At 38.8% G+C, this 21209-nt stretch overlaps 1 protein-coding gene across 4 annotated transcripts; it reads right to left on the bottom strand.

Annotated features, from left to right (window-relative positions):
• Positions 1 to 337: 337 nt before the first annotated feature.
• On the bottom strand, positions 338 to 18879 carry RAB23 (RAB23, member RAS oncogene family). 4 transcript variants are annotated; one of them, XR_008234392.1, is made up of 8 exons: positions 18537 to 18878; positions 16740 to 16941; positions 15820 to 15905; positions 10087 to 10243; positions 8459 to 8541; positions 7072 to 7164; positions 1654 to 6207; positions 338 to 1338 (listed from the first exon to the last, which is right to left on the bottom strand). XR_008234392.1 is itself a non-coding variant. In XM_052781843.1 (7 exons), the coding sequence occupies exons 2-7, from the start codon at positions 16892 to 16894 to the stop codon at positions 6068 to 6070; spliced, it is 714 nt and encodes a 237-aa protein (XP_052637803.1). In that variant the 5' UTR covers positions 16895 to 16941; positions 18533 to 18879; the 3' UTR covers positions 1347 to 6067. The 4 variants fall into 4 exon arrangements, 3 of the variants coding, with proteins under 3 accessions (XP_052637803.1, XP_052637804.1, XP_052637802.1); XM_052781843.1 differs by lacking the exon at positions 338 to 1338 and having other exon boundaries at positions 1347 to 6207; positions 18533 to 18879; XM_052781844.1 differs by lacking the exon at positions 338 to 1338 and having other exon boundaries at positions 1347 to 6207; positions 16740 to 16977; positions 18537 to 18879.
• Positions 18880 to 21209: the final 2330 nt, after the last annotated feature.

Below are 21209 nucleotides of genomic sequence, written 5' to 3'. Positions count from 1 at the left end.
TTTTTTTAAGGCCATTATAAGGTTATTCAGGCCAAAAGTGTTAAGGTTTTTAGTTTTCTTTTTTAAAGTCGTCTTTATTGTACCAATAGCTAAAAGTATTTTTATTTTTTTATAGCACTTATACTAGTACAAGCGTTTTTGTTCTCGAGGACAAAATGAAGTGATCACAACCTGCATATCTACAGATGACTTAATAGTGTAGATTAGACACTTTGACCTGAATTACAGTTACTGGCTATCTTAAAGTAACTCAAAAATGGCTAAACATAGCTGGCATCATACACCTGATGGAGATGAACAGAAGAACAGATTAAAGTTTTTAACTTTTTTTAAGTAAAAGTGCTCTGTTGTCAAAAATCAAAAGACAGTAGGCAAAGCTCAGCAGGCGTAAGACAGCTGGGACAAAGAAGGTGCAAGAAAAACCAGTGACCTTCTGGTCCCGTTATCTCCTGAGCAATAAAATAGGCTGTGCCTCGGTCTCGGAAATGGGACATTTGTGAGTATGAAACATTTTCTCAGAGATGCAAGAAAGTACGCAGGCGCCTGCAGGGGGTGTCTTGGGGGCTGGCAGCAGAAGCCACACTGAATGGCCACCCAGCTTCCTGAAGCTGAACATGATACGGCTGCGCAGCACATAAAAACCTCCACCTAGATAGTGTCAAAGCTTCAGTTTTCTCAAGGTCTTCACTTAATTGCAGTTAAACAGTTCCCACATAAAAATACATGACCATAAAAACAGGAGTTTTCTCACATCAGTATTTTTTTCTTACCTAAAACATTGCTAATTAATCCTTATTGGGGTCTTAAGCAAGCAAATTGTTTTCTGTGTGCAAAACTGCACGCAAGAGGAAGCAGGAGTGCGTTACTTCCCAGATTCCTGAGATACCTGGGTAAAGAGGCAGACCCAGATGCTGAGTTGTGTTTTACTAAAAAAGAAAAAAAACCAAAACCAAACCAAACAAAAACCCCAACCAAACAAAACCCACCAGTGACTATTTACCTTTTCAGAAAACGCATCAGGCATCTTTGATATATTAGTAATATTTCAATGCCACTTCCAGTGTCTACAACCATTCAATTAAACCCTGTCACTGTATGAGCCAGACCAATCATGAAAAATAAAATGACCAGAAAGCAGAACAGAATCCATACTTTGTATTTGAACTATGTGGTGAAGAAATCAGAGGCAAGAGCTCAGAAACAGCATCTCTATTAGATTGGGGTGCCCACACTTGTTCCTTTGAGGGTACCTAATGTAGTGCCTTGGATCCCAACTGTTTGCAATACGTGGATTAGAATCAGGCACACGAGTTTCTCCAGCAGATTGAGGTTGCACAGCTACAGGGTTATAGCAATTTTTTGAAATTTAATACACTGACAATTTAATATAACCGCAAAAAAGTAGTGAACTGTATCAGACCAAACAGTAATCAAATAAACATGTTTAAGTTGCATGACACAACTAACATCACTTAAAAGAGAGCAGCAGAATTTTAACTCGTAGGGATTTTACAGGAACAGCATACACAGAATATTCAGGTTTAAACATTTATTCTTCCACTTGAGGATTTACGGTAAGTTGACTTTTTTTTCTAAAAATATATTACATTTACTTGAGATCATGATGGTGATAAAAACAGTTATGTACATTACCTGTTTTAACCACTCAGATTCACATGAACTTGCAAATAAGAGCAAGTAATTTATTAGTCACGATGCATCTTCATCCTCACAATGACAGCAGTATTTCTCCAGGTCCAGAATTTTTACTTTTTTTGACCAACTTCTGTCGGTTCTGCTGAACCACATTTATCTCGGTTAGAGAAGAAAGAATTCTCAGTCCACAAATTATTTATCAGTATTACCCTACTACTAGAAACCTGAGAGTGACTCTAGTTCAGTACTAGGGCTCACCTGGCTTTGAGATGACTCATATAGAGCACTTCGACATGGAACTGTTTGAAAGTTTCTCTTCTTCTATTATAGCACCTTTCATCTTAAATCTAAGCATTGCTGCATTTTTTCTTCTACAATTTTGATTACCTGTTTGGATGCAATATTTAGCAGAGAGAAGTATTTTCTTCTGCCAATACTATTTGAGCATTTAAAAGAAGACACGCATGACTGTTGCTTCCTACAAAAAGATGGTAAGGTAGTTTTGATGAAATCAAGCCCGTTGGACCACGCTTGCTCTCTGGTTTATGTACAATTAGTGTTCAGGTACTGCAACTTCAGCTGAAGTTCTATGATTACATTTATTTTAGAAAAGCAGTAGGAGCTTAGGTACTGTCACTGGAATCCAAGAAGCATGCTTTGTTAGTTTGACTGAATTCCCACAAGAGGGTTCTGCAGTGCAAATCATTAATTCTGTTATTAATTGGTAGCTATCAACTTGAATAGATGAATTAACAGGTTCAAAGTGCATGTTCACTGAATATTACGCACACACCCCTGCATAACCTCCAGGCAGTACAACATGTTCAGCTGCTCAATTCCCTTCAGTATAATGTACATCTACAGAAGTGATGCAAAGGAGAACTATGTCAGGTATGCTGTAGCCCAATAATGGGGGAAAAAAAAAAAAAAAGACAAATTTTACAGAGGCATAAAAAAATTGAACAGGAAATCAGACTGACAGTATGGTAATTCTGGTATTTTGACTAAAAAAGGTAAGCGTTGCCTTAAGAAACACTGAAAATAAGAAAGCTCCAAAATTGTCTTAAGTGGAATGTTTAATTTTTTTTTTTTAAATTAACCATGCACACACAAGCACAAAAATCTTAGTGTGATCAGTCTTACAACTTTGAGATTTGTTATTTCCAGTTGGAAATACCTCCCTGACATTACCACTTTGCATCAAATGATGCCCCGCTTACTGGGAGAACACCCATTCACTGAATGGATACAACATGGGAGTGACAGATGCGTTAGTGTCATACTTGTTAGTGAAGGCTTATTTCACTAAGGCATTAACAACTACTGAAGTTTTCTGCTAGTGGTAGCATTATCAGCCGAAAGCAAAGAATTTTGGCAAGATTCAGATAATACTGCCAATCAGCTATTGAAGAGATACTAACAGATAAAACAGGAAGTGCAATTAGCTTAGTCTCACAGAACAAAACTCCGTGTCTTGTGGCAGAACATCTGTTGCTCCTAATCCAGGATGCCAGTCTGCCACGGGTGTAACAGCCAGCCACATTCACTCCCGCCATGCAGTCACAGAGATGCACAGAGAAGGGCACTTTTATTGCCAGCTCTGCACCTGTGGGTTTTGGTAACTAAAATACATGGTATTTTAATGAGAATGCTTTGAGTGGAGAATGGGACAATGTTTGTCATAAAAATTATTCACAAGGGACAATGCGAGTGAGTGCTAAACATTTAGGCATGTCTCTTCATCCAAAAGGTGAAAGTTACTCCCACTGAAGAGTGAGGTGATGACCTAAGGATTCCTGCAATATGCAAGTCATCTGGTTTACATCTACACACTGACCCCAGTAGGATAAAAAATAAATTTTCAAGCAGCCTACATGGAGAGCACGCTCCAGGAGAATGCTAATTTCGACAGTCTCCATCTCAAGTCATATTGGAGAACAAGCACTACAAAGTGACAACAAAAAAACTTTAGATTTAAGATGGGAATGAAATGAAAACTCACTGTTACCCAATGCTACAAATATATATTTCTACGTTAAAGTATGTGTACTAAATTTCAACATACCTTAAATTTAGCAAGTCTGTCAAGTCTCCACCTAGGAAAATTTCTACTGAGTTTTCAGTCCTTAGAACAGTGGTTTATAATGACAGACCTTGAATAGAAATGGCTTACGTAATAGTACAATGTCTACAGTGTAACGTGATAGTACAAATGCTCATTATATGTAATAAAGACTTATTTTTCAGTACTCTGTACAAACAAGGCAAAAAAGATGTTTCAGACACTTTGTGGTTTTGTTTCTTTTTCAAGAAAAATTAATAAAAACCATGAAACTGGCAGACAGACAACAAAATGTAAAAGGTTCCATATTAAAAACAGTTGTCAAAATTCTTCATGCATACACTCTATCCTACATCCTGAAATTGTAAGGTGGCCCCATCACGTGCAATTGGCAGTCTTGTCCTAAGTACCTTACTTCTTAAATTGCTGAGACAGATAGGACTTGACTCCATTTATACATACATACAGTGATTAAATAAATGCACTTGTTAAAAAATAAAGGCCTTTATCCAAGAGAAAATACAGGAAACATTACGGTGAAGAACACACAGTTTTGCTGCATTAGCAAAGGGGATCAAGTGCCTTGAAGGCTGCCTTCTTGCCAGCAACAGGAGATGCTCTAACAGCTTGTCAAAGAAACAATGGTACTTGGTAGAAAGTCTAATATAGTAAACATAAAATACAGAGTTCAGAGATCTTTAGTGTTTGTGCATAACTTGCCAGACAGTGGGAAAAAGTACATTTCAGTTTTCACACTCATTGACTTACAAACAAAGTAAGTCAAGCTTCCTACATGAATTCACACAGTGAAAAGTCCTTCCTCCAAAAATATACAGGATCACTCGACTCATTTTCATTCTCATACACCATTTAAAAAACTATTAAAACTCTGAATTTTTTAAAGCAGCATATTTTGCATTTGTCACTGGCAGGTTTGTTGTAGAAATCCCAGAAAGTTAAAATTATATCATACCATACAAAAACATGTAAACAAAATGGATACTTTTTAAAAGGCATGCATGCTCTTGAAGAGGATTAGAAAGTATTTATTTTTGGTAAATAAAAGATATCTTGCTTAGCATTTTTAAAAGCACCTTAGTGATTTAGGAGCCTAAGTCCAAATAACTTTACTTTAGATTTGGGCTCCTAAACATCGAAATCAATTCTGTAAAATTACTTAAGCACTTTAAAAAATTTTTGCCATGTCTCTGATCTTGCAGAATTAGATTTTCTGTAAGCAGCAGCTAACTCTGAATCTGAGACAACATTCAAGAAAGTCTCGTTCGTGTAATTCAGTCATCAGCTGCATTTTTTTGGATCCTCCATAACTTAGTTTATGGTATCTATGAAAAGATTTTCCAAAGAAGATAAATATTTTGTGACACCACTTTGCAAGTTCCTTTTTCATAGACAACACAGGATGCAACAATTAAATTTGAACAGGAATGTGATTATATGTTCCTTCTGAATAGCTGTTAGTGTCAAAGACTGTGTTATTTGTTCAACCTGTTAAGACTGAGAAAAACAAACTTACAAAAACATCCGTAGCACAGCATTAGGTAAAAAGAAGGAGCAGTTCTGGCACCATACATTTTTAAATCTAAGCTTTTAGGCCCAAAGTATAGCAAGTTAAACGTACACAGTGGCAGCTGGGAAAGCCTCATCTAAAATGCAACATTTTTAAAGTCAAATTTTTTTTTGGAAGATGCTATTTTATGATCATTAGCTGATCTCCAAATAATGCATACACTGGAATTTAGCCTAAATATTCATAGCAAATGTTTACATATATACCTTAGCACTCATATATATAATACAAGTATATTGCACCAACAGAACTGCCAGAATCCATATTAATATAGTCAGGCATAAAATGCAGTGCCTACTTTTTGCTCTTCATTTATCTTCTTAGTGTCCTGACTAACCAATTCTAACATCTTTTTTGAAATTTAGTTGCAAGGTTGCTACTTTACCTTGGGCCATAGTGTTATGGTCTGTACCTACAGTTGTAAGTATTATCCTTATGTTAAATGTGCTTTGCAGTTCAGCAATACCTAGTTCATAGCTCTGTAAATAATTCCTTGAAAAAGGAGAAGCTTGCGTAATTTTTACAAAGTGCACGCGGCAGCCACAGTTCTGTGTTTTGCCAGCAGGTGCCTCACTCTACACACCAAAAAACACTGCATCAGCAAGTTGATGTAAATCCACGCTCTATCAAGGATCCCATAGGCACAAGATTTGCTAAAGCACTGGTAAAAATACCTCTACAGCTGGCTTTAATCTGTACTCAATTGCACAACTTCATCCAGTTCACTGGGTGGTTTTTTTTTTTCCTCCTCCAAAAGTGGTCTAAGGTATGCTGCAGTTGCTAAAAGGACTTCTGTTTTTCTTGGTCCTCTGTTTGTTTGGTCTAAGGTTGATGACATCTCCACCATTAAGAGTGCTAGAATTTTGGTTGGAGTGACTTCCACCAGCTGTATTAAAAACACCTACAGAATTTAAAGACAAGAAAAGTATTTGTATTTCTTCACTTCCTGCAGCATAATACATTAACACTTAAGATGCATCACTTACTAAGGCATAGTAGTGCACCTCAAATGCATATTTTAGTTTTTTAAAGCCTTTATCTATTTCTGGGTCAATTTTGCAGCTACATTTGAAGTAGAGCCAGTTGGAATTACTAGCCAGGCAGTATTTAAAGCCGGTATACATCTGTGTAATTGAAGGGCAGCATAGGCACTCACCTGCGTATGTGTATGCTACTAATTGCATGGTAACAAAGTTATGATTACTTGAGTAATATAATAAAAGAAAAACATGACAATCTTAAAGTTAGAAACTTTGCTGAGATAAAGGAAAAAGCCTGAATAAAAAGGGAGTGCTTTAAGGAAAATAAATGAACTGACTCAGAAGTGCTTTAAACAAGGACTACACAAGTTCAGTGTTCCCTTACAAAAGGCAGTTTACAAAGACCTTCTGATTACATGCCAGATTCTTTCATGGTGAGTCTCTTGTAAATCCGCACCAAGATGAGTAACACTAATACTAATTACATTAAAAAACCCAACAAACATCCTTTCTCAAGTCCTTACACAATGTTTGTTTAAATGAATTTAATAAAAAGGCACTTGCCAAACATTAGCTAGAAACTTCAGTAAATCAGTTTGAGAGTCTAGTAACTTCAGAGAATCACAAAGTTATTTTACAGAAGGAAAGGAGATAATATCCTAAGATAGGAAGGTAATAATTAGACCCTGATTCACCTTGTACTAACTCCACAAGGAAACAGATGAGACCATAAACTTTGACAGCACAAAATACTGTTTCTATTTTTTTTATTACAGTATACATACCAATCTTGTTACTACTTGTGTGTGCTAGTTCTGGATCTTCAGCTGTTTGTTGCTTGAGCCTTTGAAGATACTTATCAGCCAAATACTTAAAAACTGGAATGTTAAAAAGAAAAAAGGTACATCAGAGTATGCTTAAAAATAATCTTCATATCAATAATAATACCTTTGTATTGAAATTCTGCATGGTGACAAAAGTGCATTCGACACCACAGGTTTAGCATGATCTGGTAAGTGATTCTCTCTCAGCAGGCCTGTGTACCTGAGCAGAATCCAGATTAGTCCAGTGTCTACCCAGGTCTTACAGTCCACAGTACTGAAGACTTTTGCAGCAGACAGAAACATCTTAACACGCCTGTAATAAAGCTGGCACATACATATTGCCAAATGTTCCAATCCATGCAACTTGGAACTTTTTAAAGTTATGTAGGAATTTAATATATGTATTTTTTGCAAGAAGCCATAGAATAATAGCAGTCATGTAAAGTAAGTCTATTAATAAAACTTGGCAGGAACATTTTTCTAATTAATCAATGCTACCCTCATTTTACTGGTGTATAAAAAGACCACCTAGGATTCTGAAAAAATATTCAACTATAGGAGAATTTTGAGAACGTAGATGTGTTGTGATTATTTACACTTGTAATTAATAACTTGTAAAATGGTTCTGCATCATGTTTACACATTTTCTCTTGCAGATTTTTTTCCAAGGTGAATGATGTTAACAGAGAAGAAACAATTAGTTAGGTATTAAGTTTGCCTGATGAAACAAACAAACAAAAAGTTATCAGAGACTATAATTCATGACTATTCAAACCCACCCCACAAAAGATAGTGACTGATTTTTATAACAGGACTCTTATGAAATTAAATATATACATTAAAAAGTGGTACTTGGGAACTAGTAAAATATCACCAGTAGACAGAAGGCTGCAAGAGACCCAATCTTTTAATGTACTTTATTTAAATATAACTAAACTATGAAATAATTGTTTATACAAATTATTTATTAACTATTAAGAATTACAAAATAATATGTTCCACAATTTGTATTTTGTAATAATTGAACTTCTACATACAATTTTTTTAAAAGCTCAGTGCTTACTGACAGTCGTTAGGACTAAGCAGCCTTAACACACTGGCACTTCTAAATACTGAAGCTATGCACTGTTTGTGGAAGAGAAAGGAAAGGTGTGCACAAAGAAGTGGGCCTAAAACATTGATATCAAGTAATTCTAGCTATGTTTAAAGTGTCCTGCTAAGAAATATAAAAAGGATTGCCCACAACATGCAACAACATGGGAAGTAAGAGATCAGCTCCAAACTAGAGAGATGTACAGTACTACACAGCAGAGGGCAGGACAGACACCTACTCTGCTGCATCTCATACCTTCTGTTACGTTTAGGTCTTCCTTCACCGATGCTCGGTAGAACCTTAATTTTAGCTTTTTTGCCAGGGCTTCTGCCTCTTCACTGCACAACAGAAGACGACTTTGTAAATACTGATTTGTATGAGTTGTCAGCATTTATTCTTACAGACAAAATGCTTTGTGGTAAGTTACACATGGCACGGTGGGTTAAGAAACTCAGTCAAAAAGTACCTGATCCTTAGTTTCTTTACAATACCTCCACTATGACAAGAAGGTATTTAAATGCAGTTTCTTTATGACCAAAAGTAATTGCTTTTCAGTACTTATTGACTTCATTAACTAAAATTTCACAAGGGTTCGAAGAACAGGTGTCAGTGAAACCAAAAAAGAAGAGGCTGTAATTAACAGCACTGGAATCAGAACAATTACCACTGCAAAGTCGAAACAACAATAAAAAAATAATCCTTAAGTATATTTTAATGAAGCAGTAGACTATGCAAATCAGATGAGTGCAGAGATGAAATCAAGAATTACTTTTTTCTGTGATGTGAAAGAGAACTTGGGCTAAATTTTAAGGAAAAGCTGATGAAATGTATGAAAATCTCACCAAGGCAAATCACATCATCAGAAAGATGAAGTTACTGAGGCAGATGGAGTATTCTGAGAGCAAAACCTAAGTGGCATACCATGAAGAAAGGAGGAGTTCAAATGCAATTTTGCTTTTCCTTTGAAAAATCCTCCATATTCTTTGCAGAGGGAGTAGAAGCTGATTTATGCCATCAGTGACAGCAAACAGAGAACAAAGAAAGCCAGTGCAGGAAACAACAAAAGGAAACAATAATTTAAATCTCTCAGGAAGATGGTAGAAATAAAGAAGTGGAGAATGATCAACTTCATCATGCAGTATTTTCCACGTGGTATGCTGTGGTAAATAAAAGTTAGCATTTGTTAAGCCGATTTTATGGCAAGAATGAAATTGGTCATATATACAAAGGCAGAATGAACCGACAGTAAAATCTGTAAAGAAAAATATAGTGAAGAAAGATCAGCACCATGCAGTTTGAGAATATTAACAGATACGTATTTCTAGAGAGTTACAATGTTTTGATAAAAATGAGCAATAGAAAAAAATTGAAGAAGAGCAAAGCAAAGAACATTAAAGACACTTTTTCAAACAACCTGTTTATACTACTTCATCATTTCAGCAAGCATTCACTAGCCAAACTGAACAATGTAACTTCAGTGGTGCACAGCACAGTTTAATGATAACTGTAAATTTTAACAGGAGAGAAAATTTAGAGTTTTAGAATTTCTGATTTAAAAAAAAAAAAAAAAAAGAGAGAGAATCGTATCATGGCATGACCAAACTCTTCATGCTATTCCTCTATCTTTTTGGCTGACACTTCAGAAGAAGGCATGAAGTGAACAGAAAGCTCCTAGCTTGGCAAGCACATCTGCCCAAGTAACAACACTCATGCAGCAATAGCTGCCACCTGTGCTTCTAGGGCATGTTTTGATGCAGGGCATAGGTCTGACAACCTAGGTATCTTAAGTCTTCACCAGAAACTCCCATAGATTATTTTTTTTTAAACGTGTGTATGCAGGGGACATATATTGTTCTTTAAAAACAGTAAGATAAAACTCCTACTTCTTTATACAAGAGTCATCAAGAAGATCAATCTTATTCTGCACCAGAACTGTGGGAATGTCTCCAACTTCAGTCATGACTTTCTCCTTCCAGGTAGGGATTGCTTTGAAGGACTCTCTGTCAGTTGTAGAAAACACAAGAACACAAGCCTGGGCTCCTAAAAATACACAAATCAATTACAAATACAAATAAACACAAATCAACCAGCAAACATATAAAAAAAAGAAGATTCATACATAGTTCAAACATGAGGGATTTTTCAAGTTTCTCCCATAAAAGTGCACTTTTACCACCAGCTTGTGTCAAATCCATGGTCATAAATTCCCCAAATGAAAACAGATTGCCATTTGATCATTATACCCATTCCTCATGATGGCTACGCGTCTGTTACCTTTCAAGCTATTTCCAGCATGGTGCATGTATGCAGGAGAAAGGAATAGGAGCGCGTGGAAAGGCTGGAGAAAGGGAAAGGGAGGTTTGCTTATTGCTTATTGTTTTCCAGACAGCTTAACAGAGGCCAGAAGGCAAATATTTTTCCATACGCAGTATCTGTAAAGCACACTTCACACTATTCTTTGTGCTACAGTAATTCGGATTTTGAAAAGCAGAAAACTTGAAGAGTTTTCAGAGAAAGTTGTGATTATTTTAAGTAAATTGTTTAGTAGCTTTTTGGAGAAAATAAGTGTATTTCTAATTAATACTCCTTCTATCACAGCACTATGATAAATTACACAAAAAGTCTTGTACCATTTTTGTTATGGTTTTGTAACAGCCTTAGCAAACAATAGTTAAAACCCATGGATACTGAGAAGGTACTTCCACACTCAAAAAATTAGTGAGTGGTCTTTTGACTGTCCAATAGCCCTTTGTTATCCTCAATAAACTACTTTTTTTTCCACATAAACACATGGAGAAACACTTTATTATTTATATGCCTTTAATATACTTGGTATTTAGTAAGAGTCTAAAAGGAATAGATAGCTAATGTCTTTGACACTCCAGTGTTATCTTGTGGCAAATATCCCAATCTAATTACATATAGCATGAAAATTATTTCATCAGTATGAATTTTCTTTTATTTCTGAGTTTCACCAAGTATCTCCCATTCCGATATTCTGTTTGTCTTTGTACTTCGACACAAAGCACTCAAGTTCTTTTATTTATCTTTTCAAAGCCAAGTTCAGTCTATGTTTATAAAGTTTTCCTATGCTCTTTAACATTCTTTCACATGCCATTAAGACCCTTCTGGTATGGTTTTATACAAAATCGTAAGAACTGCCCTCAGAATTTCAAGTCAAGCTCTACCAATAAAACAGTAGCAATGTAGTCTTCCATAATTTTCCCCGTTACTTGCGTTCTAAAATTTTGTTTGTCTTCCCTAATGTCCAAACCATATTCTAACAGATGCGATTCTTCTGATGCAATTCCACTGAGAATCCTGTGAGATACATAGGTGTAAAATTAATTATTCTTTCCAGAGCAGGTTACTTTGCATTTGCCAATGCTGAATTTAACCTACTGTCTTGCAGTCTAGCTTAATAAAGCCTCTCAAGTTCTTTTCTCTACTGAAGAGGAGAATATTCATTAAAAGACTCTCACCATCTGTAAACATCACCTTATTCAGTTTTAAGACTAAGAAATTCATTGTGAAGTCTCCACCCTACGGCACTTTCACTTCATCTCTCTCCTTTCACCCATTCATTCTGAACGCTAAAACACAGAGATAACTTGGTAATAGTTAAGTTTAGAGGGAAAAGTCCTAGCATGTGGCAGTTAAAAAGGGGGTGACTTACAACATCAGACCTCCTTATTCAGTTTAGATATAATACATGTAGAATGCAGTGGACAGGGACAGTAAAAGTAACTCAGCGTGGCCACGTTGCTTTTTAAAGAGAATTGTGTGATAGGCTCTAATTAGGAAACAGACTGAAATATTTTTGGGGACCTTCAAGATTCTGACATTTAAAGGTTCTTACCAGGAAATTAACAACAGTAAGCGAAAGTGTCTTTCCTCATCAAAAGATGTACCTGTGTATCAACAATGACAAATTCTATACATATATTCTATATGTAATTGTGTATTTCCAAACGTCTGCTGAAGGTTTTGATCACTGGATTGTAAGAAATGTCAGAATTTACTAACTAATCCAATAACCCTGCAAAATGCTTATTTAAGAAGAGAACAACAAAAGCAGTATTCTTCTCATGCTCAAATCAAAACAATATCAAATGTGATCTTTCTGAAAGTATGCTTCAGTATAGTGCAGAAGTTAGTATAGCCACAGAGTTCACCAGAAAATGCTGCAGGGCAGAGATCTTACTAGGTAAGTTCTTTTAATCTTCTAAGAATATTGCTAAATACTCAATATTTTTATTGAGAACATAAACAAGTTTAAGAAATTATCATGTCCACGTAGGGGCTCTAAGGAGAAAAAGAAAAAAAAAAGAAAAAATACAAAAGCCAGGATTTAGGCATTGAAACACCTTTCTGTACGCAGTGACAACTGACAGGATTAAGAGAGTCAATAACATTACTATCTCACTCATCCACTGCAAATGGAGTCTGTCATACAACACATTGTGTACAACAACAGACACCAGCAGCAAAGCCACAGGATAGTGTCCGACAGGAGCACAACAGCTAAAACCAGGATGTTCTTGATGAGTATTTTAAATCAAAGTTCTTTTGTACGAAGCTGTTTCATAAAGCTACTTTAAAGGACTGAAGAAAAGGACATTGGATTTTTTGTGTGCAATTACTGCTTTGATAACCTCTATATCTTTATTTTAAAAAGGTTCCAACTGGCTGCATAATCACTGGTATGATATTCATACCTAGACTAATTCAGAAAAAAAATAATAGAGTAGTGCTAGCATCTCTACTTGATTCAAGTAGAGTATGAACTTGTCAGCTGTGTAGGTCTCCAAGATCCTCAGCAGACTATCCCATCCTCATAGACTCCATAACCGTATTTTCTCCTTTTGTAACGGTACAAAGCCTAAGTAATAGAAAAATGTGTAAGGAAATTCCCTGCCATGAGTGGACTCATACAGGGCTTTATACTTGGCACCTATTTGTTTCAGTCTTCTGTCCTTTGCCTCAGCTTTTTCAGGCTATGACAGAAAACACACATTCACTATAAAATTGATGGTGTTTCCTTCAACATTAAACTGAGATAAAATGCAAGGTCAAATGATATCATCATCCAGAAGTTCTTGTTTACTGTTGATGTTCTACGTGCTGCAGATCCTGGCTGTCTTTAACAGGCTTAGCAGGGTTTAAGGTCTCACTAACAGTACCCAAAAGAGGGCTGCCTTGCTCCAGATTGGACCAGAACAGTCTTGCAGCCCTCCCATTATCATAGTTACTACAGCCAAAAGTGGTTTGACAAGTGCAAGCTACAGCAATGCTATGAAGGCTTGAGAAATACGAAGTCTAACTATTGTGCAACAAAATGAGAATCCTGAGAATTTGACTAATCAGCAACTGAATAACAGACTAATGAACAAGATGACTGTTTTCCATCAAAAACCTAACAAGGGTCTACTCAAGATACCAGTGGTAGTGGATGGAAGAGGATGCACGCACAAAGAAGTGGTCAAATAACTGCTTTGAGAAACATCTGTAACATGGACAGTACACATGGTGCTGCTAATGACAGCCACTTGTGTATGTGCTTAGCATATAAATGACGTACCTAGCCAATTAGAAAGCGTGTGACTTCCATCGGACAGAAACTGGTAAGATGCATGATACAATATAAAAAAAGAAATTATTAAATACATACAGAGCTTCCTTCAACTCTTTGAATTTAGGCTGCTGGACTCCTTGCGTTGTATGATCATGGGCATGCAGCTACACCGGCTGCACATATTCACCTGTACATAGAAAACCACATGACATATCCACTGTCAGCTACAATTTTGTTTTTCTGCAAGGCTGAATGAATTTGGTCCCTGGACAAGAAGGGCTCAGAAACAGGCTCTGAAGCATTCATCGTGTGACCACGGATGAGCAGCTGATCCCTGAAGAACTGACAACGCACAAGGTTCCAGGAGAGTACGTAAGCCCTAGTGTAATGACAGTGGGACAGCGACCTGTGGGAGAGGCAGACATTGAAGTAACAGCCAGCATCTATCTTACCTAACTCAGAGGCGTCCTCCCCTTATCAGCAATAATTGGCAATGAAATCCTTACATTTCCAAAGTAAGCTTGACCTTTTGCTTCTATAATATTGTGCTTGCAAGACCTGGTGCTAAACCAAAACTGCATTCCAGGCTTTTATAATTTCCCTTGTCCTTCATGAGCCAAAGTCTGGTGCAGAACAGTCACTGTATCCAATAGCCTGAACTGTTAATATATCCATCATGCTGCCTACAATATGTACCCACAGGATGACTATGTCCTGTTTCACAGCAGCCTCTTCAGTATAAAGATCTTGAAGGTAGAGATCTAACTGCACTATGCTGGGCACGAATCATGAGCAAGATTTCAAGATACTCAAGATACGTGGTAAGTGAGGCCAGTAAGCGTACTTTAAAGTTCTTCTGAAGACTCCATATTTTAGCATATCAGTCCCAGTAATTAGGAGAGAAAGACTTTGGCTTGGAACAACTGAGGAGAGCAAAGCACACGAGAACTGAAGGCCAGGAGAGTAAAAAGGAAGCTCCAAGAGAATCAAGTACTACCTTCTAAAATTCATATGCTCAAGTTGTCAGCTGTAAAATAACAGAATGATCTACTTCCACATGAGGATAAAAAGAAATAGGAAAAGAAAGACCTTTCCCTGAAGAAACGGTAATCATCAATTACGAGTGACAACCAGAAATACTACAAAAAACCCCAACCCTATTAGTTGCCAAAACGATCATGAAATATAGAAAGGTCAGAGGACTATACCAGCCTGAAACAGCACAGCGTAACCATTTTTTTTTATCTCTAAATGAGGTAATTTTTCTAAGATTTTATACCACAGTGATATATTTTTCCCAGCCATCAGGTAATTAGTTTGACAAGAACTGAATGACGGAATCTTTCCCAAGTCATTCATATCTCTCATGTTAAAAAACAAAAAGGAAAGATTTTCACAACCATTGTTAAATTAGATGCAACGAAAGTCTAAGTATGCAACTTGTAACTGGCTAAATAGATAACCTACCTGTATATGACTGAATAATATAGTTTCTAGTTTATTAAGTAAATAGGCTTTCCTTATTACTCTGTTGTGTTAATGTGTTCAAGGCAGTCTGTACCAGCAGGAGAACTGTTGTGCCTAGTAAAGTATCTTGCTAGGATGACTGGTGGATTTTTTTTGCCTTGGATTAATCTCTAAGCGCTTCAGCCATAGTTTTTGGAACACTTACAAATGTGTGTCTTACAGGAGTAAGAAAACACCTTTAGAGGGAAAAATATAATTTTGCGTTTGATTGTCTGAATGGCTACACTCTGTGCAGTTTCCGTGCAGATATTTGTCTCATTTTGTTCTACGTTTTTAAAAGGGCACGACTGAGCATCCTGCACAAAGTGACACTTAACTAAGGCAAGGATCTTACACGAAGGGGAAAAATATTTAAGAACTGAAAAAGGTGAACTAAAAATGCCTTGCACGCACATGAAATAACTAAAATTCTTAATACAGAGATAGGAAAATATCTTAGAGATGTGCAGACCAAAAAAAACCCCCCAAACCCACAAAAACCCCAACTGCCAAATAACAAATATGGTATTTTCACCTCGATAGTAGGCCTTAGTTATTGCATCAAATTCTTCTTGACCCGCAGTGTCCCATAACATTAGCCTGACATCTTCATCATTAACTCTGAAATAAACGACACGGTTTTGTAATCAATACAATGAACAAGAGCAATTCAGAACAACTGACATGGAAATATTTCTATGTCTAAAACATAAGAGTAATTCAGTTCAAATTTAACTTCATTTAAATATAATGTAACTTAATATTGATGACAGTTCACCTCTGTAACTTGTCATGGCAGTAGTCCCTCAATTACATTACATGCTCTTTCCTGACAATCCATATTACATTTTGCTTCTCCTTTCCTCCTCTTCCTCTACATTTCCCTCTATGAGTAAAAAATAACATAGACTTCAAAACAAAATTTAGGTGCCTGAATAATGGTCCTTTTGTCTTTTTAATCAGCTTACAAAATTTACAGAATTTTCTTACTTCTCATTATCAAACATAATTGGGTATTATCTGCTTATATTACGTAAAGAGACTGGATCTATAGCATATTTAATTTTTTTTGCCACAGGCATTTTAATCTATATTGGCTAATAAATTTGTGTAATCATTTTAGCATAAGCACTTCCACTTCCTCCACAAGAAATTAAAAAAAAATAATAATAATTAAAAAAAAATCAACAGGTGGTAAAATACAAAGGAAACTTGTCAAAAAGCTTAGTACAACAGAGGTTCCAAATTTTGCTTTGCTTTATAATTCTAAATCTTGTACAGAAAATAGAGTAATATAATTTCAGCCCTTTGTGCATGAGAGAAAACAACTCCCTTTACTGTGCTTTGGAGACAGCAGGCCTTGTTTCAAGCCTTTGTAAATCTTAGGATTACAAGAGAACAAAGAAATAGAAGGAAAGGTAAAAATCAGTAGTATGGCATCTGTTTCATACATACTGGATTTGTCTTTCCAGGAAATCTACACCAATAGTTTTCTTGTAGTCTTTTGTAAAAATCCCCTTGCAATATCGCTGAATCATACTGGACTTTCCAACAGCTCCATTTCCTACTACCACCACCTTGATGGCCACCTCCATATCTTCTTCCAACATCTCTGCAGCCCAAGTGACTCTCTAGCTTATTCAGGAAACTACTGATTCTGTAAACAAAGTAAATAGCTATGTTCATAAAAATGCTGTGAATAGAAAGCAAGAGAAAATATGATCACACATTAGGATTCACAAAGATTGTATAATTTGTTTTCAGCTCTGCCACAGACTGCTGAAGTGACCTCAGGCAAGTTATTTAGCCAGTCTGTACTTTGATTTGCCACTTACTAATTGGAAATCAATATAGCTGTTCACAGAAAATATCCTTCCACTGTACGAATGTATCGTCATATGTTGATTACGTTCCTGATGCTCCACTGCTAACACATACAAGATGCTCAACTGATCAACCCAGCACGTAGCATGAGTCTGAAGTACAGCAACGTCTAACTTCGGCCACTGTTCTCTTATACCCAGTTCAGATATTGTCGCCTGACACCAACACTGATGCTTTGAAGACATAAACCTGTATCATTCTGTGAGTATATTCCTTACCTGAGTTCTTATGAACTTGCCTAAATTTGTCTAAGTTGATAAAAATCATAATCAAATAAATTTGTGCGCTCCTATTAATTTAATTTTTGGCATGTGAATCAAAACACTAAAGGTATAAATATTATTGGGTAATTCTGAAGATAAGGCATTTTCCAAAAGTCAGGGGTTTTTTGAAGAAGAGATTGAATAATCCAACTGTCTTAAAACACCTTTAAAAAATGTTTAAACTTTTAGATAATTTATTTCATCAATACTCAATACACAAGCTATTTACATTTAAGAAGTCTATATCATAAGAACATTAGGTGTGACCACAATCTCGCATCACACGGCCACTGCAACGGAGCCACCTGATTTCCCTCCGATTTAATTTTGCCCCTGCACACCGTACATTAAACAGAGGCAAAGCCAAGCTGCTGAAGTACACGGACAAAGTTCACACCTCACGCGGTTACAGCAGACACGGAGATTTTTATATAAACTAAAGTCCCGATGTGCAATAATGGAAAATAACTTATTGGGCTGGTTTTATTTACTGTGGAGATTATTTCATCCCAGTGCCGGTGTTTTTTTTTTTTTTTTCCTGGGACAGAAACGGAGGCGCCCACAGAAGCTAAGTTTCCCCCGCGTTTTGCCGCGCCGGGGTAGCACCCCGGTAACACTTCGCGCCTGCAGAGCGGCAAGTCTCCCCTCCTCCCGAGGGAGGAGAAAGCACGCCTCTTGGAAGGGCTTGGCCCGTCCCCACGCACACGCAGCCCGCGCTGGAAGAGCGGGGCTGCCCCCCCAGCACGCCTCGTTGCTGGATCGCCTTCTGCGTTACACGTTCGCACACAGGCGTTTTGGCGGTGAAACCGCCGCCAGGTCGGCCCCCCGGAGCGCGGATGGCCGTTTTAAGCGAGGACCCACGCTCGGCGGAGCCAGCCGTTCGGTGGGCTCCGCGCAAGGGGCTGCTGCCCGCCGCCACCTCCCGGCCCGGCCCGGCCCTGCGCGGCGGCCGCCGCAGCCGCGGCCACGCTGAGGGCGGAGGATCGGCCGGCCGCCCCGGCCCCGCACCTCGCCAGCCCGCCCGGCCCGGCAGCACCCTCCCGCCTCGGGCCGCCTCCAGCCGCCGCCGGGGCCCCGACTCCCGCCCGCGGCCCCTCTCACCAACCCCTTGCAGGAGCGGGCGGGCGGGCGGCGCTCCCTCAGAGGGCACGGCGGCGGCTCCACCTCAGCGACGGCGAGGGAGGGAGGCAGGGAAGGGGAGCAGGAGGGAAGGCGAGAGGAAACCGCTCGCGGGGGCCGACCCAACCCGGACGCACATCCCGGCTCCCCCGCCCGGAAACGCCGTCAGGACCGGGGGCGCCGCTCGGGGAGGCGCCCGCCCGCTCGCTCGCTGCCGCTGCCTCCGCCCCCGCGGCGGCGGCGGCTCCCCCCCCCCCCGGCCCTCAGGCGGCGGCGGGAGGCGGCCGGGGCGTTCCTCAGGGACTAGGCGAACGCGGGGCTGGGGGCTGGCCGGGAGCCCCTCCCGTGAGGATCGGCCTCGGGGCTGTTGGCCGCCCGAGAGGCGGCGGGCGGGATCTGCCTGGCTGGTTGTGAGAGGTTTTTGTCTGGGTTCCTGAGGAAAGATCCGGGCAAGGCTGATCTTCCCGGCCCCCAGGTGCGTTCATCCCTGCTTCGCTCCCTGTCCGGCGCCCTTTCTTCCTCACCTCATCTTCCACGGAAGACGAAACCGTGTGTGACCATCCATGGGGCTTTCCTCAGGCTGTCACTGAAGGCAGCTACCATTCCTGTGGGGAGCACCCATTTTTTTTGACCAGGGTTTGACTGGGCCAGGTCTTGGCCCATCACCGTGGCACATGGTCGGCCAGCTCCCACACTTCACATGAAACAGAATACGATAGGTTTTATCGTAATTGTAGACATGATAGTCTTAAGATCTGAAGATGTTCTGTTCTTGGGGTTTTTTTTAAGTTAGACTGATAAAAGATGCCCCCTGCCTTAAAATCCCTTTCTCTTTTAATGTTGCAAAGCACATCCCGTTGGCTGGGGTGGCTGCTCTCAGTGGCCCCCCGGCACTGCTGCTTACTCAAGTGTGGTCGAGTAACGCTCGGGTGTTAACAAGTCCGGGTTGCTGAAAACGTGCCTTGCACAACTGAGGTCTCTTTATCCCTGTCCTGTGTTTACCATGGCTACGTCTTCACTCTGGAGTCAGTTGGTGTTGCCTGTGCCTACATAAATACCTTTTGGATTTAGTGCATTTTGCAGCTACGCCGCAAAAGAATAGTTAAATTTTATGCATTGTTTTTATTCTGAAATGTATGCATTCATTTTGTTAATGCTGACCCTGGCTGCTAGTCTCAGATTCCATCTGATGCCAGGGCTTGTGTGTGCCAAAAGGCCTTGAATTAGAGAGCCCTCCCATTAACTCTTAACAGAAATTTATTACCTGCCTAATACCAAAGTAATTATGTCAGAGATGCAAATGCTCCTTATTGTACATCCCAGGTTTCATCATGGGAGATGAGAGGTGCGTGGCTGGGATTCATCTCACCTGCTACCTATATTGTAAACATTTGTATGGTATGGTCCACCTTCAGATGGCTGCCAAGTAGCCCAGGTGAACTGCTCCCTTAGTTCCCTCCATTGACTGGAAAGGGAGCCTGTGGCCCCAGCTGTGTAAGATTAGAGGAGATGTAGCCTATCTTAAGTGCCGTAATTTAGGCAGTAAGTTAGTGACTGCTGTAAATAATCTTAGTTTTTGATTTTCTGTTCTTTAAATGCCATATATTGGGTAATGCTTTTATGAAGTGTAAGGCTAGAACGATCTGTCTGTCATATTGGTGATGCGCAGATATTTCTTTGTGAAACCCCAACAACTCGGTGAGGCTGAACCGTTCCAGCATGTCTTATGGGTATATTGAGAGCAATTCAGGAAACTTGTTATTATCATGTCACACAAGGAAAGAGAAGAATGGAAGAACCGGTACATTCACAGATTTCAAGGCTTTAGCATATATGTTATTTGATGACTCGTGATGAGATCAGCCAGCAGTGTGACTTGTTTGCAACTAAAAAATTGTATCTCTTGTCAGTTTGTCTGAATTAAAATTCCAGTCACTGGATGTTAGTACATCTTTTCACGGAGATTGACTTGCACCCACTCTTGGATATCTTTTCCATTTGCAGGTACCAGGATGCACTAATGAAATCAGCTGTGAAACTTCTCTTCAACAAACTGGATATCCCAAGCCCTGTAAGACACCTATCATAATGCTAACTTTTCAGCATCTAGTTCACTTTCTGTGACACTCCTTTGAATGCTTTCCAGTATTTTGATGTTGTAAGCAGATACACCAAATTAGGAAGTAAATTATACCAAATTAGTGTTACAGTAGTAGATGTACAGAGGTGAGGCAACTTCCTACCTTCTACTTTGTGTTCCCCTTTACAGACCCCCAAAAGGTCATGCTAATCCCTTTTGCCATACCATTTCACCAAGGAATCCTATTTAGACAGTTTTCTGTACGTTCTCCTGTGATTATTGCTTTCCAAGGCATCTTTTTAACGTGAGCATATAGCCCATATTCTTTTTTTCCCAGATGTATTATGGTGCAGTTAGCAACAATGAAATTATTTTGTTTGACTGCAAGGCGAAACGAATCGATCTATAACAGGAAAGTAATGCTGTCCTTTATTAAAGTCAACTGTTAATGGCAAGCTTTACATGAATATTATTGTCTGATTAATCAATGAAAATGTTAAATAATCTTCCACTGAGAGTCCTTGGGAGTCCCATTAGAGTCACTCTACTTGCTGTATCCATAATCACAACTATGCTTTG

Source organism: Harpia harpyja, chromosome 3 (genome assembly GCF_026419915.1).
Source record: "Harpia harpyja isolate bHarHar1 chromosome 3, bHarHar1 primary haplotype, whole genome shotgun sequence".
NCBI lineage: Eukaryota > Metazoa > Chordata > Aves > Accipitriformes > Accipitridae > Harpia > Harpia harpyja.
This window is presented reverse-complemented; position numbering and strand designations above follow the sequence as displayed.

Coding starts and splice junctions, on each gene's coding strand:
- RAB23 (XM_052781843.1), bottom strand. CDS start 16,894: ATGTTGGAAGAAGATATGGAGGTGGCCATCAAGGTGGTGGTAGTAGGA. Junction 15,906..16,739: donor TTCCTGGAAAGACAAATCCA/GTATGTATGAAA, acceptor CGTTTATTTCAG/AGTTAATGATGAAGATGTCA. Junction 6,208..7,071: donor CACAAGTAGTAACAAGATTG/GTATGTATACTG, acceptor TAAATTCTGTAG/GTGTTTTTAATACAGCTGGT.